The sequence below is a fragment of the Ovis canadensis genome, chromosome 14 (genome assembly GCF_042477335.2).
Source record: "Ovis canadensis isolate MfBH-ARS-UI-01 breed Bighorn chromosome 14, ARS-UI_OviCan_v2, whole genome shotgun sequence".
NCBI lineage: Eukaryota > Metazoa > Chordata > Mammalia > Artiodactyla > Bovidae > Ovis > Ovis canadensis.
This window is the reverse complement of record NC_091258.1, coordinates 63,797,377-63,825,282: the sequence shown is the minus strand read 5'-3', so window position 1 is coordinate 63,825,282 and position 27,906 is coordinate 63,797,377. Positions and strand designations below refer to the sequence as shown.

The following is a 27,906-nucleotide window of genomic DNA, read 5'->3' as shown; positions in this document are numbered from 1 at the left end:
CTCCTCAGTCTGGGTCCCAGTTGCCCCTCTTTGAGCCAGGTGGGATCAGACAGGGTCGGGCTCCTTCCTGCCTTGGCCCCTGACCCTGCCTCCTGCCCATGGGGACCTCCACAGACTGGACGTGGGGGGAGCACTGTGAGCGGTGCCGGCCCGGCAGCTTCGGGAACGCCACAGGCTCCGGCGGCTGCCGGCCCTGCCAGTGCAATGGGCATGGGGACCCTCGCCGAGGCCACTGTGACAACCTCAGCGGGCTCTGCTTCTGCCAGGACCACACCGAGGGTGCCCACTGCCAGCTCTGCTCCCCTGGCTACTACGGGGACCCTCGGTGAGCCAGGGGCCAGCCAGGCCAGGGTGGGGGTCAGGGACGTGGCGGGCCGGGGCAGGACTGATCTGACGCTGCCTCTCCTCTCTCCCCCCCAGGGCAGGTGGCTCCTGCTTCCGGGAGTGTGGGGGTCGTGCCCTCCTCACCAACGTGTCCTCAGTGGCACTGGGCTCACGCCGGTTTGGGGGGCTCCTGCCTGCAGGTGGCGGGGCAGCAAGAGCGGGGCCTGGCCTGTCCTACTGTGTGTGGGTTGTCTCGGCCACTGAGGTGCTACAGCCCTGTGCCCCCGGGACCCTCTGTCCCCCGCTTACCCTCACCTTCTCCCCCGACAGCAGCACCCCGTGCACGGTGAGCACCAAGGGCACTCGTGACAGGCCCACGTTCCCCCACCCAGGGGGAACCTTCAGACAGACCCTGGCCCCCACGTCCCTGCTTTTTCATCCATCAAACTCCCAACTCTATTCCTCAGGCCCCTACCCCTCTGTTCCTCAGCCCACAGACCCTCCCACTTGCCAGGCTGCCTCCTGTTTCCTGGACCCCAGTTTCCCATTCCCCAGTCCAGGCATGGTAAACGTTTGTACCTTGAGTGCCAACTCTGATCGATTGGTAGTGGCTGCCAGGATCTGTGCATTGAGAAAGAGCCTCCAGGCACAAGTGCCTGATTGATTAGCCGTGTCTGCTGTCAACACAGGCTTGGGAATGGTGGCCTCCATGCCACAGCGTGACAGTTGAACTAGGTGGTTCAAGCAGCTTTTGCCCCTGTCTCAGATTGCCATCTCTTTTTGAGCTCCTCTCCTCCCAGACCCCAAGGATCGCTTTGTCTCTTCCTCATCATCCCCTGATCCTTGACTCCTCACCCCTCCAGCTGAGCTACGTCCTGGCTTTTGATGGATTCCCACGCTTCCTGGACACTGGTGTTGTCCAGTCGGACCGTAGCCTCATCGCTGCGTTCTGCGGCCAGCGGCGGGACCGGCCCCTCACTGTGCAGGCCCTGTCTGGTATGGGCACTGGGGGAATGGGACCACGGTCCTGGACTATCCTTTGTCCCTGTCCCTTGCTGCCTGAGGTGGGCTCAAGACCCAGCCTGACTGTCCCAGCAACTGATTTGCTGGGTGATGCAATTCCTTGCCACCTCTGGGCCTCAGTTTCTTCAGCTGAAGATTGCACTGCCTGGGTTGTGTCTCTGGAAAGCAGGTCCAAGTGGGGGACACAGAATGTAGCTGGTGTGGCCCCCGAGCATCTCTCTCTTCAGCCTAGTGGTTCTCAACCAGGAGTGACTTTGCCCCTTGGGGTATTTGGCTGTGTCTGGAGATGTTCTGATTGTCACAATTGGAGGTACTACTGGTATCCCATGGGTAGGGGTATCCCATGAGTGGGGGCCAGGGATGCTACTCTGCAGTGAAAGGGCCTGTCTTTGGAAATGCTTCTCTTCCGATTTTAAAACCAAGTGGCTACAAGGCTGTGAGAGGGCAGAGTTGGAGTTCTGCTGGTGATCGCATGCAAACCCAGACCCTGCACAGTGAGCTGCTAGAGCTGAGGGGTCCTCTGTGTCATTTCACCCAGCAAATGTTTACTGAGCACCCAGCTGTCAAGCCGGGCCTTCCTGGGCTCCATGCTGGGCATGTCGGAGGGAATCAGGGACACAGGCGCTGCCTTCATGGACTCACAGCAGAAGGGGACGTGACAAACAGCAGTGAACAAATTATAGTCAGAGTAGTGACACTTTTTTGAGAAGGAACGAGAGGAAATGGAAAGGACTGGGGACCTGGCCTGTCTGGGCAGGTGAGGAAGGATTCTTTGCAGAAGTGAAATTTTACTTGAGGCCTGAAGGGGGAGGTGTGGGCAAGGACGACTATTGAGGGAGGCATAGCAGACGCCCAGGCTCTGAGACTCGGTGGTAAAGAATTGGCCTGCCAATGTAGGAGACGCAGGTTCGATCCCTGGGTCAGGAAGATCCCCTGGAGAAGGAAATGGCAACCCACTCCAGTATTCTTGCCTGGGAAATCCAGTGGACAGAGGAACCCTGCAGGCCACAGTCCAGGGGGTTGCAAAGAGTCGGACACGACTTAGCGACTAAACAATGACGACAAACAGTAACTTCCTGTTCTGAGAATAGGAAGCTGGCCAGTGGTGCTGGAGTGCAAAGAGCTGGAAGGGTGAGAGGGGATCAGGTCAGAGAGCCTGCAGGCCTACCGACTGTATTTTTAAAAAATATTTATTTCTTTATTTGGCTGCACTGGGTCTTAGTTGTGGCACGGGCTTAGTTGCAACATGTGAGCTCTTAATTGGCAGCATGCAGTTAGTTGCGGCATGTGGGATCTGGTTCCCTGATCAGGGATCGAACCCATCCCCCCTGCATGGGGAGTGCAGAGTCTCAACCACTGGACCACCAGGGACACCCAACCCCTGTCTCTTTAAATATCACTTTGTTGCGGCCTTGTGACAAGCCTCTGGACTCTTTCCTCCAACAGGGCTGCTGGTACTTCACTGGGAGGCCAATGGCTCCTCATCCTGGGGCTTCAACGCCTCCGTGGGCTCTGCCCGCTGTGGGTCAGGGGGCCCTGGGAGCTGCCCTGTCCCCCAGGAGTGTGTGCCCCAGGATGGGGTCCCAGGTGGTGGACTCTGCCGGTGTCCCCAAGGCTGGGCTGGCCCGCACTGCCGCATGGCTGTGTGTCCTGAGAACTGTAATGCCCACAACGGGGCGGGGACGTGTAATCAGGTACGGGTAGAAGAGAGCAAGCCAGGTGGGACGGGGGGTGGGAGTAGTAATCAGGGCAACCCCCCCAGCTTCTTCTGCTGTCCCCCAGAGCCTGGGCGTGTGCGTTTGTGCTGAGGGCTTCGGGGGTCCTGACTGTGCCACAAAGCTGGATGGTGGGCAGCTGGTCTGGGAGACCCTCATGGACAGCCGCCTCTCAGCTGTGAGTTATGGGACACCACTCCCCAGGGAGGTGCTGTGCAGCCCGCCTCCTGGATCATTCTCCCTGCTCCATTCCCCAGACTACCCCCAGAGACCCTGTACCCAGCCTGCCACTTGGTAATGACCTCACCTGAGCTCTCCTGTTCGTGCCCCACCCCCAGGACACTGCCAGCCGCTTCCTGCACCGCCTGGGGCACACGATGGTGGAGGGACCTGATGCCACCTTGTGGATGTTTGGGGGCCTGGGCCTGCCCCAGGGGCTGCTGGGAAACCTGTATAGGTGAGGACAGCCTGGGAAGGTGGGACACCTGAATGACAAAAGGTCACCTCAGGGGAGGCTGAGATGCCTGTCCCATAAGAGTCCCCTGTGGAGGGTGCAGAAAAATCTCCACAGGTGCAGGATACCCCAAAGGATGCTGGAATGCTTGTCGCAGGAGGCTTACCTCAGGGGCTGGGGTGCTTATTGAGGTGGTGGTACCCCAGAGGATGGTACAGTGATTGTCATAGGAGGGTCACCTTAGAGGTATTGGGGTACCTGCCAAGTGGGGGGTGATTTCCAGGGGATGCTGGGGTACCAGTGGGGGGATGTTGCCCCAGGGGGTTATGGGCTGACTGCCACATAGTGAGGCTGCTTTTTGGCATCTTGGCCCCAGGTACTCAGTGAGTGAACGGCGGTGGACACAGATGTTGGCAGGAGCTGAGGATGGGGGCCCAGGCCCCTCCCCTCGCTCTTTCCACGCTGCTGCCTACGTGCCTGCTGGCCGTGGGGCCATGTACCTGCTGGGGGGCCTCACAGCTGGGGGCGTCTCCCGGGACTTCTGGGTCCTCAACCTCACCACCCTGCAGTGGCGGCAGGAGAAGGTGAGCATCTCAGTCCCCAGGTCCCCACAGCCAGGCTCCAGCAGAGATGGCGAGAGCAGCTCCAGCCATCCTTGCCCCCAGAGGAGGATGCTTCCTCCTGGGGCCCCAGCACAAGTCCCAGAAGTTGAATTTCCTTGGCCGTCCTGGGTCACATTTAATTCCTGAGCCAGTCCCCAGCCAAGGGGATGTGACCCTCTGGGTGGCCAGGCTGGGACACAGTCCCCTTGTCGAGCTGGTACACTCAGCCCTGTGCAGCCAGGGTAAGAGCCGGGGAACAAGGGATTCCCAGAGGAACCCCGGGCTATTCCCACCTGAAGAAGCGACACCAAGCAGGCAGAAATAGTGACAGGTCTGCTCACCTGCCGGGACCATGACTGGTGGGAAGGCTTGGGGTCTGACCTGTTCCCCCTTAGCGGTTCAAGGGGAGAATGGGGAGCTCTGAGCCTTGCTTCTACGCACAAAATGACCCCTGATCTCTGCCCCTCTCCCTGGTGACCTCCATCCTTCATCCCCCAGGCCCCTCAGACTGTGGAGCTGCCAGCTGTCGCTGGTCACACGCTTACTGCCCGCCGAGGCCTATCTCTGCTCCTGGTGGGTGGTTACTCCCCGGAAAATGGCTTCAACCAGCAGCTGCTTGAGTACCAGCTGGCGACTGGCACCTGGGTGTCCGGGGCTCAGAGTGGGACGCCCCCCACAGGTGGGCCTGGGGACAGGGCGCAGCCTGGGGGCTGGGCACAGTGCTTTTGACTCTTGGCCGTCCTCTCTACCCCCTCCAGTCTGTGGTCGCTGCCCCTACGCCTGTTGCCTCCCTGTGTACCCCGTCACTCACCCACCTTCTCAGGATGCTGTCTTTTGAGAAGTTCAGTTTCTCTCCTTACCCCTCCCAGACTTCCTGAGAAGCTGCCCCACCTCCTGCCTAGTAGCAGTGGGATACTTTCCCTCTCCCAGGCCCAAGAACACTGCCCCTCAGATATTTTCCTTTCTCTCCCTCTCTTCTTTCTTTCCTTCTTTGGCTACGCCGGATCTTAGTTGCAGCATGTGGGATCCTTCGATGTGGCGCATAGACTGCCCAATTGTGGCGTACAGGCTCAGTAGTTGTAGCGTGAGGGCTCTCTAGTTCCGTGGCCTGTGGGATCTTTGTTCCCCAACCAGGAATCAAGCTCTCATCCCCTGCATTACAAGGTGGATTCCTAACCACTGGACTACCAGGGAAGGCCCTCTCCTTCTGCCATTCTTTGATCACTGTCCCCAAGGTCCCTCTGATCACCCTGTCTCTCTCTTTTCCCTTTCCCAGAGTCTCCAGTGGCTGTCCTTTAGCACTGAAGGGAGAGGGAGGGGTTGAGAAAGGCTCCCAGGTCTCCAGCGTCAGGGCCTGGTAGGGTGGTGTCGTGGTCATGAGAAGGGGAGCCCAGGGGGCCTTCTCGGCCCCCAGCCCTTCCCCCAGCCTCTGTGCTCACTCTCCCCCCAGGTCTCTATGGTCACTCTGCTGTGTATCACGAGGCCACCGACTCCCTCTACGTGTTTGGGGGTTTCCGCTTCCATGTGGAGCTGGCAGCCCCGTCCCCTGAGCTCTACTCCCTGCACTGCCCTGACCGCACCTGGAGCCTGCTGGCCCCTTCTCAGGGAGCAAAGGTCAGGAAAAAGGGCCAGACAGATGAGTCGGGGGGGTGGTGGCGGGAGGGCCCCTCCTTTCCCAGTGCCCCAGGGAGTGGCTCAACCCTGGATTCCTACTCTGCCTCCTTTCCAGTTCCCTCCCCCAAGTCTCCCCTTCTTCTATCTGACCTGGAGGTAAGAATCATCCACCAGGAGATCAGAGGCCTGTGTTCTGACCTGGTGCTCCCACACTCTGGGTGTGGCCTGGACAGGCCCCTCCCCTTCCTGGCACCCCCAGCTATGAAACAGGGAGCTGAGGTCTCTTGTGCTTCTACCTCCAAGGCCAAAAGCATCAGTGTGAGTGAGAGCAGGAACCTGGGTGCCTAGAGACAGCTGCATTTTCCATCTGTGAACAAGCTTCCAAGCCCTTCTTGGGGCTAGACTGCAAGGGAGATGGAAGTACGAGCCTCAGCAGGAGACCCCCCAGTCCAGCTGGCAAGGTCACACGAGAAACCAGGGGTTCATCTCAAACCATCCAGGCTGGCTTCCTGCGGAAAAACATGGGGCATGAGGGTTCTAGGGGTTCACAAAAAGGAGATGGCTCTTGGGTGGGCTGAGAGGGAGCAGAGGATGTGGGCTCTCATAGGCCACCCTGCCGCGTGTTCCCCCAACAGCCCCGGCCCCGACTCTTCCATGCCTCGGCCTTGCTAGGGGACACCATGGTGGTCCTCGGGGGGCGCTCAGACCCCGACGAGTTCAGCAGCGACGTGCTGCTTTACCAGGTCAACTGCAACACCTGGCTCCTGCCTGACCTCATCGGTGAGTCCACCACCCTCCCGGGAGGCCCTGGAACAACCAGGGGGCGCTCTGGCCTGGTCTGAGACCCCCCACTCATTGGCAGTCACATGGACCCCTTCAGATTGACAGGCAAAGCTCCCGTCCTCTCCACATTATCTCAACACCCACGGAAACACCTTCCTTCCTTTTTTTTTTTGTTAGGAATGTTTTAAATTCTGATTATGAAGTCGTGGTAGGTAATTTGTAAAACAGGAAAAAAAGCATCCCCCATAATCCCATTCTCTAGAGATGACTGTCATATGTGAGGGTGTTTCCTCTCAGTTCATAGGCTGGCAAGGGGCTGTATCTTGCCTTCGTATTTCATTTGACCATCGTAAGTGACTGTGTTTCTGGCTCTGTTTCCTTTTCATTTTGTTTCTCTCTCTGTCCCTCTATCTCTAGTTCTCTTTTGCTTTTAATCTATCTTTTCCACCACTCTGTTATTTATTTACTTTTTTTTAGGATTTAAAAAAGAGTAGGTGCTCTGTGATGACCTAGATGGATGGGATGGAGGTGGGAGGGAGGTCCAAGAGGGAGGGGATATATATATACATATAGCTGGTTCACTTTGTTGTACAGCAGAAACTAACACAACATTGTAAAGCAGTTATATTCCAATAAAAATAAATAAATGAAAATTTAGGGGAAATTCAGGTAACGAAATTAGCCACGGTAAAATGAGTCAAGTGACGTTCAGTACCTTCGCAGTGTTGTTCACGCACTACCATGTGGTCTGGTTCCACAAAATTTGCCTCTGTTTTTATTCCACTCTTTCTGTTCCTTTTCCTGTTGGTGTGTCTCTCTCCCTCTTTCTGTCTTGCTGTGTGTGTCTGATTGTCTTGTTCTGTTTGGCCTTGTCTATCTTCTCCCTGCCTTTTCTTGTCTGTCTCTGCTCTTCTTAGACCATCTCTCTGCCCAGCATCCCTCTCTGACTGGCTCCTGTGTGTGGATCGCCTCCAGTCACCTGTTCTGTGTCTCTGAACTTTTCTGTCTTTCCCCAGGCCCAGCCTCCGTGGGCCCGCCAATGGAAGAGTCTGTGGCTCACGCTGTGGCTGCGGTAGGGGGTCGCCTGTTTATCTCAGGAGGCTTTGGGGGAGTGGCCCTGGGCCGCCTGCTGGCCTTGTCCCTGCCCCCTGACCCCTGCCGCCTGCTGCCCTCGCCTGAAGCTTGTAACCAGACTGGGGCCTGTACCTGGTGCCATGGGGCCTGCCTGTCCGGGGACCAGGCCCACAGGTAACCATGAAGACCGACAGCACATGGGTGGGGGGTACTGGTGCCGTCCAAAGGGGGCTCTGTGCTGGGCCAGGCTTGTTGGGGAGGCCTCAGGAAGGTACTGTCTGGTCGGGACACCAGCTCCCCTGGGAGAAGGGCCAGCTCATCACAGGCGGGGCAGGCATGAGGAGTGCCTGAGTGGGGAGCCCTGTTTGTGGGCTGGGGCAGCTGAGTCTGAACTGGGCCCCAAATGACCAGCTTGGGGTCATTTAGACCACAAAGATTTAGAAGTAGGGCTGTGTCTAGTGGCTTTTAGAAACACCTGAGTTGGGGAAGACTGAGACTGGGAGGTGGGTGGGTCTGCTCAGAAGGGGCTTCAGGGCCCAGCCACCCTGGGCTGCGTCCAGCTCCGGAGACTCCTCGTCTGTAGTTTGGGAATCCAGGCATCTATCTTGGGAGGCTGAAAGTACTTTGCTGGGTTTAGCACAAATTGTACTGGCCGCAGTTACCCTTTGCTGATATGAGGCTACTAATGGGCTTTGTTTTGTCCCATTACATGTGTCACCGTGTTTACTACAGACTATTATGGGGTCTGATTTTTAGCGTGCTCCCCCAGACTCTGCTTGGGGTGTTACATAACAGTGGGTACACCCACTGCTTTTCTAAAACCTAGAAAATCCTGAAACGTGTATTCCTTCAAGGATTTTGAGTCAGGGATTGCGAGCCTCCACATGGGTGATGGGGAATCACTGAAGGGGTGAGCAGGAGAGGGCAGGGGTGGGCTCATGGAGGAGGGGATGGGGAGGGGAGGCTGCAGGTGGAGGCCTGAGAGGAGGAGCCTTGACCTGGGCAGGGGGCTGCAGGGGTTGGGGAGGAGGGGGTGGTCAGGGAAGAAGTTAGGAGGCAGAGGCCTCCATGGGCAGAGTGCCAGGAGGACATGGGGTGTTGTCCAGTGTCTCTGGGATGACAGGTGACCGCGGGACCATCACCAAGTGAGCTCAGGAGGGGCCAGTCTGGGAGGCCTGTGCTGAGACTGGGATGGACCTGCGGGGCCTGCAGACCAGAGTCCAGGAGGCACCAGGGAGGGGGGCTGGGTACGGGAAGGATGGAGCCTGGCTGAGCGTGATGGGCCAGGCCTCCCGCCTCCCCAGGCTGGGCTGTGGCGGCGCCCCCTGCTCCCCTATGCCCCACTCCCCTGAGGAATGTCGACGTCTGCGGACCTGCAGCGAGTGCCTGGCCCGCCATCCCCGGACCCTGCAGCCTGGAGATGGAGAGGTGAGTGATGGGGTGGGGGCGTTGGGGAATGTGTTTCAGGCACCCGGGGCTCTTCACCTGGATCAGGTGGCAGCAGCTGAGACCGGGGGGGTGCTGGGGGCCTTGACGCCCCTCTGAGCCGGTGCCCCCCCCCAGGCCGCTGCCCCCCGCTGTAAGTGGTGCACCAACTGCCCCGAGGGCGCCTGCATCGGGCGCAATGGGTCCTGCACCTCAGAGAACGACTGCCGCATCAACCAGCGCGAGGTCTTCTGGGCCGGGAACTGCTCTGAGGCCGTGTGCGGGGCGGCCGACTGCGCGCAGTGCACCAGGGAGGGCAAGTGCATGTGGACGCGGCAGTTCAAGAGGACAGGTGAGTGCCAGGCCTGCTCCCCGAGAGAAGAGTCCGGGGGCCTGGATCCTGCTCCAGGGCTCCAGGGACGCCAGGGGCTCAGCGGCCTGGTCTGAGGTGGGAGGTGGGGAGTGGGCAAGGGACCTGGACCCACTTCTTAGTCCCTGCACCCCCAACCTCAGGGGAGACCCGCCGCATCCTTTCGGTGCAGCCCACCTACGACTGGACGTGCTTCAGCCACTCGCTGCTGAATGTGTCCCCGATGCCGGTGGAGTCATCACCCCCGCTGCCCTGCCCCACGCCCTGTCACCTCCTGCCCAACTGCACCTCCTGCCTGGACTCCAAGGGTGCTGACGGGGGCTGGCAGCACTGCGTCTGGAGCAGCAGCCTCCAGCAGGTACCACACCCGGCCGGGGGTGCGGGTGGGCCTCCCCTCCCCGCCACGTTCACCTTTCTCACCACCACCGCCTCTGCCCCAGTCCTCCTCTGCTTAGGTCTGCTCCCGCCATCACCCTTCCTCTTCCTTCCCACTTTCTCTCCTCACATCTCTTTCCTCCTTGTCTTGTTCTTTTTTGGCCACGCCACGGGGCTTGTGGGGTCTTAGTTCCCCAACCAGGGATTGAACTTGTGCCCACAGCAGTGAAAGCGCAGAGTCCTAACCACTGGACCACCAGGGAAGTCCCTGAATCTCATTGTTCAAGTGTTTTTAGAGACCTCAGTCTCTGCCCTAAACCCTGGTGACTGGTAACTCCCCTAAGTCACCCCATTAACATAAACTTAGGTGTAAAGGGGTTCCTTGTGAATAACAAAGGATGTCCCATCACTCAGGAACCCCTGTGCATTTTAGTAGCTCAGTACCAGGAACCCGGGACAAAAACCAAATATATTTGGCGTCATACCACTCCATCCCATAGGAGGGTCGTCCACATTAGATGGGAGAACTATTTAGAGCCTGGAGCAGTGCCTGCTGTTCAGTAGAAACTCAGTAATACCACCCCCCGACGCACACCCCCAGGAAGATCTCCTTTCTCAACTCTCTGTGCCACACGGAGAGGGTCAGTACCGTGGCTGGGGGTGGGGGTTGCTCCCTGTGGGGGCGCTCAGTGTGGCTGCAAGGGCAGAGGCCCCCTGCGGTGGCTCCTCAAACAAGCAGAGGCCTCTCTCATCCTCAAGCCTGGGCTCCTTCTGGTGATACAAGGTCTCCCTAAGTATTTTTGAGGTTGGTATTATTTGTCTTTACTGGGATTCCAGGGACTGGAAGACAACACCAGAGAGCCTGCAGGCAGCTGAGGAGCTGGGAGGCGGGAGGGAGTGGTGGGGCGGCTGAGTGGATAGCACTGAGCTGAAGCTGCGTGGGAATGTCAGAGGGCCGCTGCCACACCTGACTTCTGGGAGAAGCAGTTAAAAACTAAAGTGTGTTGGCTCAGGGTTTTTTTAAAAGACATAGGTCAAGGGGACTTCCCTGGCAATCCAGTGGTTGAGACTTCACCTTCCAGTGCTGGGCTGCGAGTTTGATCCCTGGTAGGGAACTAACATCCCACATGCCTTGTGGCCAAAAAAACACCCCAAAACTAAAAACATAAAAAAATACTGCTGCCCATCCCCCAACAGCAGATCAAATGTAACAGGTGTGCAGACAAGACCTGTTGTGCTGTGGCTCAAGGGCAGCCATGTTGTAACTGTCAGACTTTGTTCTGAATGACTTTGGCCTTAGAGCCTGGGGCAGGCAACAGGGTGCTGTCTTTCCCCACTGACTGGCTGGCTTCTTCCTTCCCTCCCTTTCTTCTTTCACTAAATTCATCACCAAGGACCTTCCTCGTGCTGGGCACCTTGCCAGGCAGTGGGCATAGGTCAGCAGACAAGCTGGGACCCTGCGTCTCTTCCAGGAAATGCAGTTAATGGTGTTGGGCAGCATCGCATTGGGCCACTACAGTGGTCCCAGAAGAGAACACTTGGCCGACTGGAGCCTTGGGCTTCTCTCGGCCCCCTTCCCGATGGCCCTGCTGTCTGTCAAGGGGGCACTAATTTTAAATCTGGAAGCCTGACCTGGAGGAGAATTTGGCTCCGGCTGTTCAGCCAGGCTCAGCTCATCACCGGCATAGCCCGCAGTGGGTTCAGAGCTCCGGCCGCAGCAATCAGGGTTTTCTATTTCAGGATTGCACAATTGCTTTGTTTCTTCCTGAGTGCATCCAGACAGACAGGCTAGACTAATCCCTTTCCCCTTGTACTTTACTTAAGACCAGAGCTGTAAATAAAATGCTATCATACAGTGAGGTAAGTTCCTGACCTCATTGCATACCCTGTCTGAGTGCCTGGACACAATAAGTGATGGTGCGTGAGCTGCACTGCAGCGCCTGACCACAGACCCCAAATCCTCCCAGCCAAGGGCAGGAGGATCCTGTTGCCCCAACGGCTGGGCCCACGTTCTTTTTTTTTTTTTTTTAATTAAAAAAAGTGTGGTTTTTTTTTGGTTTGTTTTTTGGCCACTCTGTGCCTCATGAGGGATCTTAGTTCCCCAACCAGAGACTGAACCTGCAACCCCTGCAGAGGAAGTTCAAGGTCCTAACCACTGGACCACCAGGGAAGCCTCTTCCATGTTCTTTCTAAGAGACTGTGGCTGGCATCCCCCTCCTGAATCTTGTTTCTGTGTCCACCTGGGACCATTGCCTTTCCTTGATTGTAAGAAACGGCTGTATCCCAAGCCAGGTGGTAGAGAGGGCTCACTACACCAACACAGTGGCGCCTCTGGTAAGGCGGGTGGGAAGTGCAGCCAGGACTGGAGACGGAGCCCGGAAGGCTGCCTCTCTTGTCTTTAGTGTGTGTGGGTCTCATCTCTGCTGCCTTCTGCCTCTGCTCTTTCCTCGCTCCTCCCCACTCTCTTCCTCTGCTGTCACATGTTTATCCAAACGGTCCCGCCAGCCCTGGTCCACACAGTCTAGTTTTAAGGCTGTCCCTAGCCTGACTTCCAGTCTGAACTTCCAGTTACAAAGGCTGAGAAGGGAGGATGCTGTGGCCCCAGGTGATGTCCGTTTTGGCCCACCTGGTTGTGGCCAGCAGGGGTGAGATCTCCAAGAAGAGGGTGCGGCCCAGGGAGCTCCCTAGGAAACGTGTGTCTGATGCCCCTCCTCTGCCGTTTCCGCTCCCCGCAGTGTCTGAGCCCCTCCTACCTGCCCCTGCGGTGTATGGCCGGAGGCTGTGGGCGGCTGCTCCGCGGACCCGAGAGCTGCTCCCTGGGCTGTGCTCAGGCAACCCAGTGCGCCCTCTGCCTACGGCGCCCCCACTGTGGCTGGTGTACCTGGGGGGCCCAGGATGGGGGCGGCCGCTGCCTGGAGGGTGGACTCAGTGGCCCCCGTGACGGTGAGACAGACGGCTTTGGGGATGGGGTGAGGAGGGCCAGTGCCTGTCTGGGTTCCGATATGGGGGTTGGTGTGGAGAATGAACTTGCGGGCCCTCATAGGTGGTGTTCAGGGAAAGTGGGAGCAAGGCCCAGGGTGGCTGGGTGGGAGGTACAGAGGCTCTTGCCTCCCAGCGAAGCCTGGTATCCTCATATCAGGGCTGACGTGTGGGCGACCTGGGGCCTCTTGGGCCTTTCTTTCCTGCCCCCCGGAGGACGAATGTGCCAACGGGCACCATGACTGCAATGAGACCCAGAACTGCCATGACCGGCCCCACGGTTACGAGTGCAGCTGCAAGGCAGGCTACACCATGGACAAGTGAGGCTCCGGCTGGACCAGGGCTCTGGTGGGGTTGAGGGGAGCAGGCCAGACTGACCGTGGAGTGGGAGAGCCTGTGAGGAGCAGTTAAGGATGGGGCATGGACCCAAGCAGGATGCAAGGAAACACAGTCCAAGGTGTGGAGGAGGGCATGAGGTAGACGCTCGGTCCAGGGAGGGCAGGCTGGTACGTTGGTTTGAGAGGGTGCCCTGGAATGGGGGGCCATCGCTCCCGCAGGAGGTTCTGGGCTGGACCCTGGAGCAGGGCAGTGATGGAACAGACCTGGGGCAGGGTGGACTAGTGGAGAAGAGGGTGGGTGGTTGGGGTGGGCTCTGAGAAGCTGTGAGGACCCTAACGCCAGCCAGGTCTGCCCTGGGGAGGGGGCGGCTGCTGCCCTGCCCTGACCCCCACCCCCTCCCCGCAGCGTGACGGGGCTGTGCCGCCCGGTGTGCGCCCAGGGTTGCGTGAATGGCTCGTGTGTGGAGCCCGACCACTGCCGCTGCCACTTCGGCTTCGTTGGCCGCAACTGCTCCACGGAGTGTCGCTGCAACCGTCACAGCGACTGCGCCGGCGTGGGGGCCCGCGACCACTGCCTGCTCTGCCACAACCACACCAAGGTGGCCGTCCGGGATCTCCAGGCCTGCCCCCGGGCCCTGCTGGCCTTCCGCCTGCGCTCAGGCATCTTGAGCCTCGTCCCAAGCCCCTGTCAGCTAGACGCAGGGAGGAGATGGCATAGCCCCATCTCAGGGGGGGATGAAAGGACCGTGGGGACACCTTCTGGGGCTGTGTCACAGTGGGGTGCCTGGGAATAGTGTGACAGTTAGTGCTGGGCCAGGGAGGGTGAGCACATGGAACAGCATTTAGGATCAGGTAGGGAATGGCTTTCCGAGCTCAACACCCCGGACTGAAGGGGACTGAGACCCCGTCACTGGAGGTGTGCAAATGAAGGTGGAGGGCCAAACGGTAGAGGGGCTGGGGTGGCCCAAGCCAAATGCCGGAGCCACTGCTGCCTTCCCATGGTGCTCTCAGGAAGTGGAAAGTGTTAGTTGCTCAGTTGTGTCCAACTCTCTGCGACCCTGTGGACTGTTGCCTGCCAGGCTCCTCTGTCCATGGAATACTGGAGTGGGTAGCCACTCTCTTCTCCAGGCCAGGGATCAAACCCGGGTCTCCTGCATTGCAGGCAGGTTCTCTACTATCTGAGCCACCAGGGAAGCTGGGTGCTCTCAGAACCTCCCCCGACTCTCACACCCACTAGGACCCTTCACTGCCTCTGACCACTCTGTCCCTGGTTTTCAGGGCAGCCACTGTGAGCAGTGCCTCCCACTGTTCGTGGGTTCAGCCGTGGGGGGAGGGACCTGCCGGCCCTGCCACGCCTTTTGTCGCGGCAACAGCCACGTCTGCGTCTCCAGGAAGGAGCTTGAGATAGCCAGGAGGGAGCCAGAGAAGTACTCGCTGGATCCAGATGAGGTGAAAGAGGCTGGGGTCCTGAGCTCCTGGGTCTGAAGGAGGGGTCTGGTCCGTGTTGGTTGGTGATCGCCCTGTCCTCCCTTGGCCAGATTGAACAGTGGGTGACAGAGGGTCCCAGTGAAGATGAGGCTGTGTGTGTGCACTGCCAGAATAACAGCTATGGGGATAAGTGTGAGAGCTGCCTCCACGGCTACTTTCTCCTCGACGGGAAATGCACCAAGTAAGTGGAGGCGGGCCAGGGACCTCCGCCTTGCCCAATAGGAGCAGCTCTGATAGCCCGAGTCCTCTCCCCAGTCCTCAGCCCTCAGGCAAGGATGGGGTCCCCTGAGGCCAGGGTTGGGGGCAATAGATAGACTCAGGTGGAAGACCTTCCACCTCAGAGGCTGGTACTGAAATGCAGGCTGCTAAGCAGCCCTGGTGGAGACTGTTAGGCAGAGAGACTGCCCTGGGATGCCTCTGGTGGGCCAGTGGTTAAGAATCCACCTTCCGATGCAGGGGACGTGGGTTCCATCCCTGGTCCAAGAACTAAGATCCCACATGCTGGGGAGCAACTAAGCCTGTGCACTGCAACTTGAGAGCCCACATGCCACAACGAAGACCCAGCGCAGCCAAAAATTAAAAAATATTTTTAATTTAAAAATAAGAAAAAATAGAGAGGACCCTGAGGGAGACGCCTCACGCCAGTCTCCCCATTCCATCCACTTCCTTCTGACCCTGGAGTCCGTCCAACCTAGGTTCTAATCCTGACTCAGCCACCGAACAGCTCTATGGCCTTGGGGTAAATGGCTTGACTGCTGTGAGCCTCAGCTTCCTCTTCTGGCCTCACGGATTGCAGCATCCAGCCTGGCCTCTGTAGGTCATGGGAGCTCTATAACCCGCATCTTCTTCCCTCTCTTCAGATGCCAGTGTAATGGCCACGCGGACACGTGTAATGAGCAGGATGGGACAGGCTGCCCATGTCAGAACAACACAGAGACAGGCACGTGCCAGGGCAGCTCCCCCAGTGACCGCCGAGACTGCTACAAATACCAGGTACGGCTGGAGATGCAAGTTACGGGTCAAGGGCACCAAGCCCAGAAGAGGTCCGAGCTGGGATGAGGCAGCCTGGCTCAGGCAGGACTGACAGTAAGGTTCTGGTATATGTGGTCCTGGGGATCAAGGTCAGCTTGATAAACTGATCCCTACAGAGAAGGCAATGGCACCCCACTCCAGTACCCTTGCCTGGAAAATCCCATGGACAGAGGAGCCTGGTGGGCTGTAGTCCATGGGGTCGCTAAGAGTCGGACACGACTGAGCGACTTCACTTTCACTTTTCACTTTCATGCATTGGAGAAGGAAATGGCAACCCACTCCAGTGATCCTGCCTGGAGAATCCCAGGGACAGGGGAGCCTGGTGGGCTGCCGTCTGTGGGGTCGCACAGAGTCGGACATGACTGAAGCGACTTAGCAGCAGCAGCAGTCAGTGTCAGGCCCTCAGTGTGATACTGGGAACCCAGAAATGAGCCTCCTGGGGGGCTTTCAGGGTGGTAAGGAGACAGGCTCCATTACAGGTAGTCACAACTTAAAGATGGCAAATGCTGGAAAACTCATATCATAGTAGCTGAGCAAAAAACAAAATGTGGCTCTCAAAACTGAGTTCTGGAGTCTGCCTTCAGGACTGGCCAGATCCAGGTGCTCACACCTGGGATTGACCAGGGTCAGTCCAAGCTCCAAACCCACAGCTGTCTGACCCGGGACAGGTGTCACCCAGGACCAGTTTTGCTTTCTTGATGTTTAATCAAAAAGCCTGTTGGTCTTTGTCTGAACAGACAGCTTTGGAGATGAGTTCAGACCTTCTCCTCCAGCAGCTCTGTTTGGGGGCTCTGATAAAGCAGTTTCTTTCATTTCTAATGATAGCAGTTGTTGTTGTTCAGTTGCTCAGTCATGTCTGACTCTTTGCCACCCCATGGACGGTAGCTCACCAGGCTCCTCTGTCCATGGGATTCTCCAGGCAAGAGTACTGGCGTAGGTTGCTATTTCCTTCTCCAGGGGATCTTCCCGACCTAGGGATCAAATCTGCGTCTCCTGCATTGGTAGGCAGATTCTTTACCACTGAGCCACCTGGGAAGCACCCAGTGATAGCAGTGGTAGTTACTATATAGGGAGTGCTTGCCACTGAGTTGGAGCTATGCCACAGATACAGTGGAGACAGCGCACACACGGAACGCTCAGGAAGGCTGTGCTGAGGCCTCAGTGAGCTGTGGGCAGAAGAGGAAGAGGCTCAGAGACCTGTCCGGGGTCAAACAGCTGCATGGGTTTGGAGCTTGGACTGGCTCTGGTCAACCTCAGAGACTGAGTGATTTCTACTGGGCTGCAGGAATCAAGTGAGCTGTTACCCATCCACTCATTCATTCCGCACATATTTACTGAGCACCTAGTTACACCAGGCACTACGCAGAGGGCTGGGACACAGAAGGGAACAAAACAGGCAAAATGTTTTGTCCTTCCCTGGTGGCTCAGATGGTAGAGAATCTGCCTGCAATGCAGGAGACCTGGGTTCGATCTCTGGGTCAGGAAGATCCCCCGGAGAGGGAAATGACAACCTACTCCAGTATTCTTGCCTGGAGAACTTCACGGTCAGAGGAACCTGGTGGGCTTGAGGTCGTAAAGAGTCAAGCATGACTGAGTGACTTAATGCTTTCACTTTCTGGCAAACTCATGGAGAAGTCCAGCAATAAACAGAAAAATAAGTCAAGACACCCAGGGTGTTAGTGATGAGCAGTAAGGAGGAAAATGAAGCAGAGAGGAGGGCTCGGGGATGTGGGGGAGTGGAAATGGTAGATACAGTGGCCAAGAAAGGCCTGAGCGAGAAGGTAAGTGTCACTCAAGGTGACACTTGAGTAAAGACCCGATGGACGTGAGGACACTGGACATTCAGACTTGGGGGAGCAGGGGAGCGATCCAGGCAGAGGCTCAACCAGTACAAAGTCCCCGAGGGAGGACCTACTTGTTCCAGTCAGAAACAGCAAGGCCAGCAGGCCAGGCGGGCCCACTCGTGCGGAGCCTATGATTTCAGCAGTGTTTGCTCCCCGGGTACAGAGGAAGAGTCTCCAGTTCAGCAAGGGTAGGTCACTAGTCCAAGGCCACACGGCTAGTGAGGTGGTCAAGCCAGGATTCAACAGAGCTCTGCATCGCTGTGTCCCAGAGTTCCAGAAGCTTCGCCATCAGGGTGCTGTGGTTGCTGGGGTAACACCAGGAACTGCAGTGCTGGAGTGTAGGCTGCTGTTGGTGTCCACGCTGTCAGGGACGTTTGGGGGGGCGGGGTCACAGGGAAGCTGCTGGGACATGGGGACAACTAATCAGTAGATACAAAATAGAGGACCTGGTACAGTGGCAGAGGTTACTTACCAGTAGGCACAAAACACAAGTCTGTTTCCTTGGAGGACTGGACACTGAGTTGCTTCACCCTGCCTTGCCCGCAGTGTGCCAAGTGCCGAGAGTCATTCCACGGGAGCCCGCTAGGGGGCCAGCAGTGCTACCGCCTCATCTCTGTGGAGCAGGAGTACTGCCTGGACCCCACGTCCCAGACCAACTGTTTCCACGAGCCCAAGCGCCGGGCTCTGGGCCCCGGCCGCACGGTTCTTTTTGGAGTGCAGCCCAAGTTCACCAATGTGGACATCCGCCTGACGCTGGACGTGACCTTTGGCGCCGTGGACCTCTATGTCTCCACCTCCTATGACACCTTCGTGGTCCGCGTGGCTCCTGACACTGGTGTCCACACCGTGCATATCCAGCCGCCACCGCCTCCCCCACCCCCCCCACCCCCTGCTGACGGTGGTCCCCGGGGACCTGGGGATCTGGGGGGACCCGGGGCTGGAGGTGGGCCGGCTACCCCAGCAGAGCCGCGAGTACGGGAGGTCTGGCCACGGGGCCTGATCACCTACGTGACAGTGACAGAGCCGTCGGCGGTGCTGGTGGTCCGTGGCGTGAGGGACCGGCTGGTCATCACCTACCCGCACGAGCACCACACCCTCAAGTCCAGCCGCTTCTACCTGCTCCTGTTGGGTGTGGGAGACCCAAGTGGGCCCAGTGCCAACGGCTCAGCTGACTCGCAGGGCTTGCTCTTCTTCCGGCAGGACCAGGCCCACATTGACCTGTTTGTCTTCTTCTCCGTCTTTTTCTCCTGCTTCTTCCTCTTCCTCTCGCTCTGTGTGCTGCTCTGGAAGGCCAAGCAGGCCCTGGACCACCGGCAGGAACAGCGCCGGCACCTGCAGGAGATGACCAAGATGGCCAGCCGCCCCTTCGCCAAGGTCACCGTCTGCTTCCCGCCAGACCCTGCTGCCCCAGCCCCTGCCTGGAAGCCTGCCGGGCTCCCGCCACCCACCTTCCGCCGCTCTGAGCCCTTCTTGGCACCCTTGCTGCTGACGGGGGCCGGCGGGCCCTGGGGACCTGTAGGAGGCGGCTGCTGCCCACCGGCCATCCCCACCACCACTGCCGGCCTGCGAGCCGGGCCTATCACCCTTGAGCCCACCGAGGATGGCATGGCCGGCGTGGCCACACTGCTGCTCCAACTGCCTGGTGGGCCCCACGCACCCAACGGCGCCTGCCTGGGGTCAGCGCTCGTCACACTGCGGCACCGGCTGCACGAGTACTGCGGCGGCGGCGGGGGCGCTGGGGGCAGTGGGCACGGGGCTGGTGCGGGCCGGAAGGGGCTGCTGAGCCAGGACAACCTCACCAGCATGTCCCTCTGACCCTTGGCGGGACCTTCAGCCCCAGCAGTCGAGTCCCCATAGGGTGGCTGCCCTGGACTTGGGGCCCCTCCAACTGGGACACTGTGTTCTCAGAGACCTCCGGTTTCTTTCCCCTGGGGGGAGGGTCCCCAGACAGAGCCTTCTTTGTTCTGCGTTCAACAATTACTTACTGATTACCTACTATGCGCCAGGCACTGTTAAAGACACTGGGCGTGAGTAGGAACCGAGACAGTCAAGGTCCCTGGTCTCGCGGGAGTTTAGGTCCCAGTGCCGGGAGTCAGTCACGTGCGCATGCGCGCGGTCACGCACAAACGAAAAGCATGTCTGAACCGGGTGAGCGGTGTGAGTTAGCAACGGGATGAGGGACTTTGGGGTCGTCAGTTGTTCAGTGTGCGAAGCTCGACTTTAAGAAGGAAACCGACTGTGGGAGGAGCTGTGGGGAGCGGGATCCAGGCAGAAGGAACTGCGAGGACAGAGGCGGGAAGTGGCTGATGTTACTGAAAAGGGTCGGAAAGCTGGCCAGTGTGGCCCTGACCAGATGTGCAGAGGCGGCGGGGTCAGGCTCAAGCAGGGGGCAGATTACCCGGGGCCCATCGACCCCGAGTAGGGCTTGGGGTTTTATTCTCAGGGCATTGGGAAGCCATTGGACAGTCTTCTGAGGGAGAATGACAGGATCCGATGTATTTAAGAGGTCACTCAGCTGTGTGGAGAATAGACAAGAGATGCCGAGAGAAGCCGCAGGGGGACAGGACCCGAGATGGGCCAGGTCAGGGCAGAGGCTCTGAGAGGAGCCTGGGACGGAAGCGGGAGGTGAGTGGAAGGATGTTATGATGGCATACATGGACATCGGAATAGGGGAGGGAATGAGGCCAGGCTGACGCCAGCTTTGTGGCCCAAACTGTGGGCTAAGGTGGGACAGACTGGGGCTGTGGGGGAAGATTAGTAGGAGTCCAGCTTTAGACCTGAGATGCCTTTCAGCAACATCTCCTCAGTCAGGTCCCACCAGGGGCACAGCCGCTGCCCTGAGGATCTGGGCAGAGAGGGCTGAGTGTGGGGGTTGGCCCAGTAGTGAAGGAGGGGTGCTGCTGAGAGGAGACTGGAAGTGGAGCCGCCCAGCGAGCCACAGCAAGATGCTGTTTCTGCTACCACGAGGCTGCAGGGACAAGCTCAGGTGGTGTTCCCCGATACCCAGGCCAGTGTCGCTGCGCTGCCAGGGCGCATGAGGAGACAAAGCCCCTGCCTGAGATGCCGGCCTGGGTGAGGTTGTGGGGGAGGGGATACCCAGGTTGGGAATAGAAATGACAGTTTTCAACCTACAGCTCTTCCCAGATGACGTTGCCTTGAAGCAGCATCTGGCCTTTCCCCAGGGCCTCCCCTCACCCCAGCTGCCACCTTGGACTTCTGAGCCCTTCTGCCCCTAGGACTGCCCCGCCTCCCCCATTCCTGACCGTCGTGAACTTCGGACTCCTTCTTTCCCAAGACTCCACCCCCGCCCCCAGCTGTTTTTTGGACCTTGGAAAGTGGGGACCCTGTGTCTTCCTGTCTGCTGGGGGCCTTCGTCTAAGAGGCTGATCCCTGTGTGCCATCAGAGGCTGTGGGAAATTGGGGGAGCAGTAAAAGCAACAAATAAAGAGTGTGTGGAAGACCCGGTATCCAGTGCTGTCTGTAGAAGATGGGCTGGCTTGGCTCTCTGACCTGGCACTTGAGAGCTGGTTACATCGGATAAACATCCTTATCTTGGTGCCCCCACCCCCCAAGCCATGTGGCCAGGGCCTGACTCTTCACCATGTCTTCTGGTGGGCATGGGGGTGGTACCACTACAGAAGCTCTTGTTTCCCAGAAGGCGTGAACTGAGGGCACCTGAGGGCAGTGAGACCTTTTACCCTTGCCCAGATCCCTATCGAGAAGAGACCCTTACTCAGCTCAGGAAGGAAAACAGCCTGCCTTGGTCCCAAGTTCGGGTTTTATTCTGGCCCCTGACATTAAGAGAACTCAGGCAGCACAAAGACTGAAATGAGGCCTTGGCACAGTGAGTGTTCTCCATTTCAAGTAGATTCCCAACCCAAATGGAAAGCAGCATGGAAACTTCTATTTGCCAGTCCCCGGGTGAGCAAGAGCCCTGTTGTGAGGGAAGGTAGGGACAGGAGACCCCATCCCTTCAGTGTGGCTGGGAGTGTTCAACAGTGTACTTGTGGGGGGCATCCCTGGTGGCTCAGTAATAAAAAATCCACCTGCCAATGCAGGATAGAGGGGTCGATCCCTGATCTGGGAAGATCCCACATGCCACGGAGCAGCTAAGCCCAGGTGCCACAACCACTGAGCCTGTGCTCTAGAACCGGAGCCAAAATCTCCGAGGCCCGACAAGCCCGTGCTCCCCAACGAGAAGCCTTCGCCCTGCAACTAGAGAGTAACCTTGTAGCAAGGAAGACCCAGCACAGCCAAAAATAAATGAAAAAAAATTTTTTTAAAGTTAACTTTCTGCAAACCCAGCCCCGAGGCGCAGGCTGGCCACCTCTATTTAGCCAAGAACACAGAAATGTGTTGCATCAGGGGGGCCAGTGAGCCTTCAGTGCAGCCTGTGACTATCTCGATATTTTCAGACTTGATGGGCAGTTTAAGGAATTTGGGGGGATTACTCTGCCCACACACATTTTGCCTTCATGAGATGATAGTCACACCTGACCTCCAAGACGTGACTGTGAACTTACATTGCTAAGTATCAATGCTAGATGGCTCACTTGATCTTTTCATTTTATCTTTCCAACAACCAATTGTATGAGGTAGGTACCCTGTAGTCTCCATCTTGCAGATCAAAAAACAGTACTTCATGGACATTATGGAGAAGGAAATGGCAACCCACTCCAGTACTTGTGCCTGGAAAATCCCATGGACCGAGGAGCCTGGTAGGTTACAGTCCATGGGGTCACAAAGACTCAGATGCGAGTGAGCGACTTCACTTTCTTTTTCTTTGAGTGACAGCTGCCATATGAACCCAGACCTTCTGACTCTCTCACCCACGTTCCTGACCACCAGGCTCTTCCACTTCCCAAGGAAGGACGGCATTACTCAGCACAGATTGACCTCACTGAAAGCTATCTCAGCGCAGAGCAGACGCCAGGAGTCGGTGTTCAAAATGGCCAATTTGTGCTCAGGATAAGGCAGAATTGCCCAACTGGGAAAGCTAGGTAGCAGTGGGACATGCTGCCTCAGGGAGTCTGGAGCCCGTGGTCACCCATAACCAGAAAGGAGCTGAGGTTCTTCCAGACACCTACATGTTGTGCTCAGACCCTTTGGTAAGGCCTCTGCCTAACACTCACGCTGTGACTTTGCCTTCCTAAGCAGAACATTTGCTCTTGGACTGGATTTTTCCTCTGGGACAGAGCTACCCTCCCTCCAACCCTGCTATGTAGATGTCCCTGTACAGATGCTCCATGGTGTGTGTTCCTCCTTCCTCCATGTCAGCCCCTTGCCTGGCACTTCTCCCTAGTATCCACACACCTGAATGCAAGAGGCTCATAGTGAAGTGAGAGAAAGCCTGGACACGGGAGGCTAGGGACCTGGATTCTAGCCTGTGTGTGGCCACTCACATCCTGGGGACTTCAGGAGAAATTTTGCCAAGGTCCTACAGCACTCCAGCACTGTGCTCGGTGCTTGGCATGAGTTTTCATTTGATTTTTTAATTTATTTGGCGGTGCTGGGTCCTAGCTGTAGCACGCGGGATCTTTAGTTGTGGCATGCGGCATCTAGTTCCCCAACCAGGGATCAAACATGGGCCCCCTACACTGGACATGCAGAGTCTTGGCCACTGGACCACCAGGGAAGTCCCAGGGAGGCCTTGCTCTTAAGATGACGTGAGCAGCAGTGAAGGAATCAGCCATAAGGACATCTGAGGAAAGAACTCTGAGTTGCGGGAAGAGCCAGAGCAAAGATCCTAACATGGGAGCGTGCCTAACATTTCAGAGAAACAACAAAGAGCCTCCTGTGGAATAAAGAGAATAAAGAGGGAAGGTCACAGGGGGAAAAAGAGGCAGATTGTGCAGGTCCTTGAGTTGCTGTGGGGACGCTATTTCTTTTTTTTTTTTTTAATACTTATTTTTATCTGTGTCATACCTTAGCTGTATCTTGTGGCTCACAGGCTTATTGCTCTCTAGCATGTGTGAGCTTAGTTGCCCGGCCAATGCTTGAACTCATTTCCCTTGCATTGGAAGGCAGATTCTTAACCACTGGACCACCAGGGAAGTCCCCAAACTCTGGCTTTTTCCTCCATGCAGAAGGTGCCATCAGAGGGTTCTGAGCCCAGGAGACATGTGATCTACTTCCACACGTGTCCGCAGGGCTCCTCTGTGGGGGAGAAACTAAAAACGGGCTGGAGGTAAGGCAGGAAGCTCAGTGGCGGAGCCACTGTGGTTGGAACAAGTCTTGCAGTAGAGTGGGGAGAAGGGAGACTCTGGATATGTTCTGAAAGTAGAACCACCAGAATTTGTGGGGGCAAGAGGCTCAGAAAGGTTTATTAATTTACTAAGATAACACAGCTAGGAAGTGGCAAGAGTCACTGGACAGGTCTGTCCAGTGTTGAAACCTGAACAGTTTCTAATCTGCTAGTTGCTTTTGCAATAGAGGGTGGATTGAATCAGATGATCCTTGAGTGTTCCTTTCAGCTCTAGAATTTTAAACCTGACAGTTCTGTGCTTTGAAGACAGAGACCTCAAATCTGTTAGCACTGTATGTAGACCAAGAGTCCAAAGGCAATGACTGAGCAAGGGGACTCCTCAATTTGTTCTTTGAAGGGTTAGTGCCTGCATGGTTCCCAGACAGCCTTTCTGGGTTTACTTCTTTTCATGCTCCGGTCAGAGCTTTAGGTTGGCAGCTAAGGAGTTAGTGGTTTTACTTTGTTAGCGAGGACTCCCTGACTTAGTGAGGGAAGAGACTTGCCAACGACGTACACAGCAGATGCAGGTCAAGCATCTTCCTCTGGAACTCCCTCCACACCTAGGCATCTCCCTTGTGTCCCCGCCTCCCGCATCGAACCTCCTTCTCCACCCAGATTCCTTCCCTGGGAGAAAAAGGATGTAGGCGGAGTTGGTTTTCAGGTTTTTATTGTGGTCGCATTTTTGGTGAGGGATGGGGTGGAGGGGCAGGCCGTCCCAGGAGAGGGCAGAGGAGGGCAGGCGTCACGGTGGGGAAAAGGAGAAGGGTGGGGGCGGGGTGCAAGGAGAAGGTGAGGGAAACTTCTTTACTCTCGGATCTTCAGTTCCCGCGCCATCTGACAGAGGGCGCAGGGCAAACAAAAGGTGAGGGCCGCCCAGTCCTTCCCGACGGAGCCCTGGAGGGTGGGAGAGAGAGGTTAGCAGCCCTAACCTGGCACCCGAGGAGGCCAGTCCCCCAGCCCTCGGCTCCCACGGGTCCCGGGCGCGCACGCACCTGGATGCGGTAGCGCTCGCGCATGCCGGTGCGCAGGGAGTGCAGGCCTCCAGGCAGGTAGGGCGTGCAGCAGCACTCGCCGAAGTCGTCGGAGATGCGGCAGGCGAGGCACAGGGGGGCGAAGGTGCCGCACAGACCTGGAGCGCAAGCAGGGCGCTAAGGGCGGGGCCCACCGGCTGCCTCCGGGCGGCTCCGCCTCGGAGAGGGGCGAGGCGGGGTCCGCGGGGCGCCGGGTGAGGGTCCCAGAGGCTACTGAGTGTTGGAAGAAGTGAAAGTCCCAGAGGAAATTAGGGGCCCGAAGAGTAAGGGTTTCTAGAGCGGGAAAGAGGGTTTAAAGAAGAAGTTGGAACCACAAGGAAAGAGGGTGCAAGGGGGACGAGGAGGGTCCCCGTGAGAGTTGGAAGGTGTGGTGAAGCCAGGATCCTAGGGAGTATCGGGCGTCGGAGAGAGGGGGGAGGGTTAGAGACCGGGAATTCAAGGCCCACGGAAGGGACCGGGGAGTGGGGTGAGGAGGGCGAGGAGGGTGACCCTCCTTCCCCTCCCGCTCCTTCCCAGGTCTGGAGAGGGAGCGACAGGGCACTCACAGACGGGCATGTCGTTGCAGCAGTCCGTGAGGCCGGTGTGCCAGTCACTGAGCTGGGTCTGGTAGCAGGTGCTGGCGCTTTGGGGCTGACTGGTCACTGGGTAGGACATGGCTGCAGAGGGAGGCGGCGGGGGTCAGCGGGCAGCCTCGCAGCACCTCCCCGGCCCTGGCACCTCTGCCGCCCCTCCCTCTGCCGGGCAGTCCGGGCAAGGCCACCAGGCCGCCCATCGAGGGGACACCACTGCGTCTTCCCAGTCCCTGCCGCCACTTCTGGGCATGGCCACCCCCGTTCTGTCCCCGGAGTTGCTGCATGTCTGGTTCAGCTGGGGGTAAGGGGGGCATCCTGCAGGTCTAGGGGAGGTTGGCGCCACATGTGGGCGGGGCCGAGACGTGCCGCCGCCTCCTCCAGGTCTGGGCTTGGGGTGCTGGGTTCCCGCGTTTCAGGGCTTCTGGGGTGCAAGCAGGCGCCGTCTGTCTTCGAAGCCAGAGTGCCCAGGGGAAGGAAGTGGCCATGTTCCAGGGACTGGAAGGTTTGAGGGTCCATCCAGCGATCCCACCTTTGCCTTTCACGTTGTCGTGCATCTCAAACTGCATCTTGCTGGCTCTGAGGAGGTGGCGTTGGGGATGACAGAGGTGGCGGCGGTGACAGCGTCAGAGTCTGCCCAGGGGGTGCTGGATACTGAGGGAGGTCAGGGCAAGGGGTGGGGCACTGGGGGCTGAGTTCTCAGGGGTAAGGATGCTGGGGAGAAAGAGGCCAAGTCAGCTTGCCTGCTAGGAAAGAATGGGACAGGGATGTATGGGGTTGGGGGCGAGAAACTCGCCCATCTCTGTACAGCTGCCCGACAGACCCCAGAGGACCCTCTTATACCAAAGGCAGTGCTGGAGAGAACGACCAAGAGACAGGCAGAGTCAGAGACAAGGGCAGAGAGAGATCAGAGCTGGGTGCCTATAGAGATGCTGCCAGTAGCACTCACACCTGCCCAGTACCTTTTTTTTCTGCAAGCCCATTTCACAGACAGAACACTGAGGCTCAGGGAGCTGAAGAAAAACACCTCATACCTGATAGCCCAGCCAAGAGGGTTAGCAGAGGGGGAACCAGGCCCCAGAACTTCCAAATTCAACCCAGTGTCAACAGGTTGAGAAGGGGGGCGGTCACAGGGGGCATGAGGAAGACAGGGATGTCCAGAGAGGTAAGCAGTCAGAGGAATGTAAGGAGACAGATGTGGAGTCGGTTGGAGGAAGAACAGAGCAGAGGTGCCAGCCTCTGAGCAGAGAGCTGTGCAGGGCGGATGCCCCTACCTGCAGGACTGCTGCGCGATGGTGGAGACAGAGGTATGGGTGACGCCTGGGCACCAAGTGGCTTATAAATGGGCGGGCTGTGTGGTGCTGGGCGGGGCTCTGACAAAGATGCCCAGGGAGCCAAGCCGGTCTGGCTGACCCTCTTCTCCCCACTGGGACTTCCCCTCCCTCCCTCTCCATCCCTCATCCCAATTCTGCTCAGCCTCAGAGGACCTAGGAAATAGTGGGGGAGGGGGCCCAAGGGTGAGGAGCTGGGAGTAGAGGTCTAAAGCCAAGGAAGGCAGCAGAAAGACAGAGAGATGGAGACAGAGGGCAGAGGGGGAGGTGCACGGGGCACAGCTGTCCAGAGACCAAAGAGAGGGAGAGACAGAGAGACGGGGAGGGCCTGGGAGGCAGAGAAGGAGAGGACCAGAGGGGGGAGACAAGGAGATTCAGAGAGATGGAGAGAGACAAGACAGAGAGAGATGCTGAGACAGTGGGGCACAGACACCTGGGGAGAAGTAACAAGAAAGGGGAAGCCAGAGATTCAGAAAAGAGAAAACAAGTCAGGTGAGTGGGGGTGCCAGCCACTGGCCGACCCACGACCCACAGCTTCGGCGGAAGGGAAAGGGCGAGAAGAGAAAGGCCAGTCGGTGCTCCCACCACCCTTAGTGAGGCCCCAACTTCCCTGGGAGTGGGGGCTTCGGGTCCTCCCATTCAGGCCCACCAGGCACATGGGGGGGGGGGCAGTGTGTTTGAGGGGTTGACCCATGCTGGAACCAAAGTAAATAAACACGCCTCACCCAACTCCAACTTGGGAAGGGAGGACGCTGGGAACTGAGAAACCTGTGGTTCCTGAAGGAGGAAGATGTGGTCCAGGATGCTTGAGTCCAAACAGAGCAGAGCACTGGGGGCCAGGACTCCTGGGTTTGAGGGCAGAAGGGGCTGGGAGTCCAGACTCTCAGGTCTAAGCTAGACTGTGTCCCTGAGTCAGGTAGGGGTCCTGGGATACTCAGACTGATGGCTTCCTGGGAAATGAAAGAGCTGGGGGCCTGGATGCCTGAGTCACCCAAAAGTCTCCCCTCAACAGGTCTGGCGGGGTTGGAGGTGACTCAGTGAAGGAAGCGGCATTAGAGCCGGGTGGATGAGGTTCCCAGCACGGGTGTCACTCCAAAAATGTAGGAGGCACTGGAAAATCGGGGTGTTAGCTGCAGAGGGAGTGGTGTCATCACCATGCTGGGTATCACCTTACTGATCTGGGGTCCCGCTTTCCCCCAAGCCTTGGTCTCCTGGCACCACCCCAAAGTGGCTTGCTGTGCTTGTCCCAGACCTGAGGGCGGCACCCAGCCTCTTGCCCGTTGTCTCCATC

At 57.8% G+C, this 27,906-nt stretch overlaps 2 protein-coding genes across 2 annotated transcripts in view; one reads left to right on the top strand and one right to left on the bottom strand.

Annotated features, from left to right (window-relative positions):
- Nucleotides 1–20,905, top strand: part of MEGF8 (multiple EGF like domains 8) — a 41,364-nt gene extending 20,459 nt beyond the window's left edge. The window contains exons 21-41 of the mRNA XM_069550839.1: nucleotides 115–325; nucleotides 421–670; nucleotides 1,188–1,320; nucleotides 2,794–3,041; nucleotides 3,130–3,240; nucleotides 3,401–3,519; nucleotides 3,893–4,100; nucleotides 4,617–4,797; nucleotides 5,569–5,732; nucleotides 6,368–6,512; nucleotides 7,532–7,763; nucleotides 8,894–9,017; nucleotides 9,153–9,366; nucleotides 9,528–9,742; nucleotides 12,495–12,702; nucleotides 12,899–13,058; nucleotides 13,483–13,675; nucleotides 14,355–14,525; nucleotides 14,615–14,745; nucleotides 15,425–15,557; nucleotides 17,987–20,905. Of these exons, the coding sequence (XP_069406940.1) occupies nucleotides 115–325; nucleotides 421–670; nucleotides 1,188–1,320; nucleotides 2,794–3,041; nucleotides 3,130–3,240; nucleotides 3,401–3,519; nucleotides 3,893–4,100; nucleotides 4,617–4,797; nucleotides 5,569–5,732; nucleotides 6,368–6,512; nucleotides 7,532–7,763; nucleotides 8,894–9,017; nucleotides 9,153–9,366; nucleotides 9,528–9,742; nucleotides 12,495–12,702; nucleotides 12,899–13,058; nucleotides 13,483–13,675; nucleotides 14,355–14,525; nucleotides 14,615–14,745; nucleotides 15,425–15,557; nucleotides 17,987–19,255 (4,820 nt within the window). The 3' untranslated portion in view covers nucleotides 19,256–20,905. The remainder of the gene's footprint in view (nucleotides 1–114; nucleotides 326–420; nucleotides 671–1,187; nucleotides 1,321–2,793; nucleotides 3,042–3,129; nucleotides 3,241–3,400; nucleotides 3,520–3,892; nucleotides 4,101–4,616; nucleotides 4,798–5,568; nucleotides 5,733–6,367; nucleotides 6,513–7,531; nucleotides 7,764–8,893; nucleotides 9,018–9,152; nucleotides 9,367–9,527; nucleotides 9,743–12,494; nucleotides 12,703–12,898; nucleotides 13,059–13,482; nucleotides 13,676–14,354; nucleotides 14,526–14,614; nucleotides 14,746–15,424; nucleotides 15,558–17,986) is intronic.
- A 3,429-nt stretch (nucleotides 20,906–24,334) lies between these two features.
- CNFN (cornifelin) lies at nucleotides 24,335–25,552 on the bottom strand. Its single transcript, XM_069550950.1, has 3 exons — nucleotides 25,261–25,552; nucleotides 24,677–24,813; nucleotides 24,335–24,578 (listed from the first exon to the last, which is right to left on the bottom strand). Exons 1-3 carry the CDS (start codon nucleotides 25,367–25,369, stop codon nucleotides 24,489–24,491), a joined length of 336 nt encoding a protein of 111 aa, XP_069407051.1. The 5' UTR covers nucleotides 25,370–25,552; the 3' UTR covers nucleotides 24,335–24,488.
- Between the last annotated feature and the right edge of the window lie 2,354 nt (nucleotides 25,553–27,906).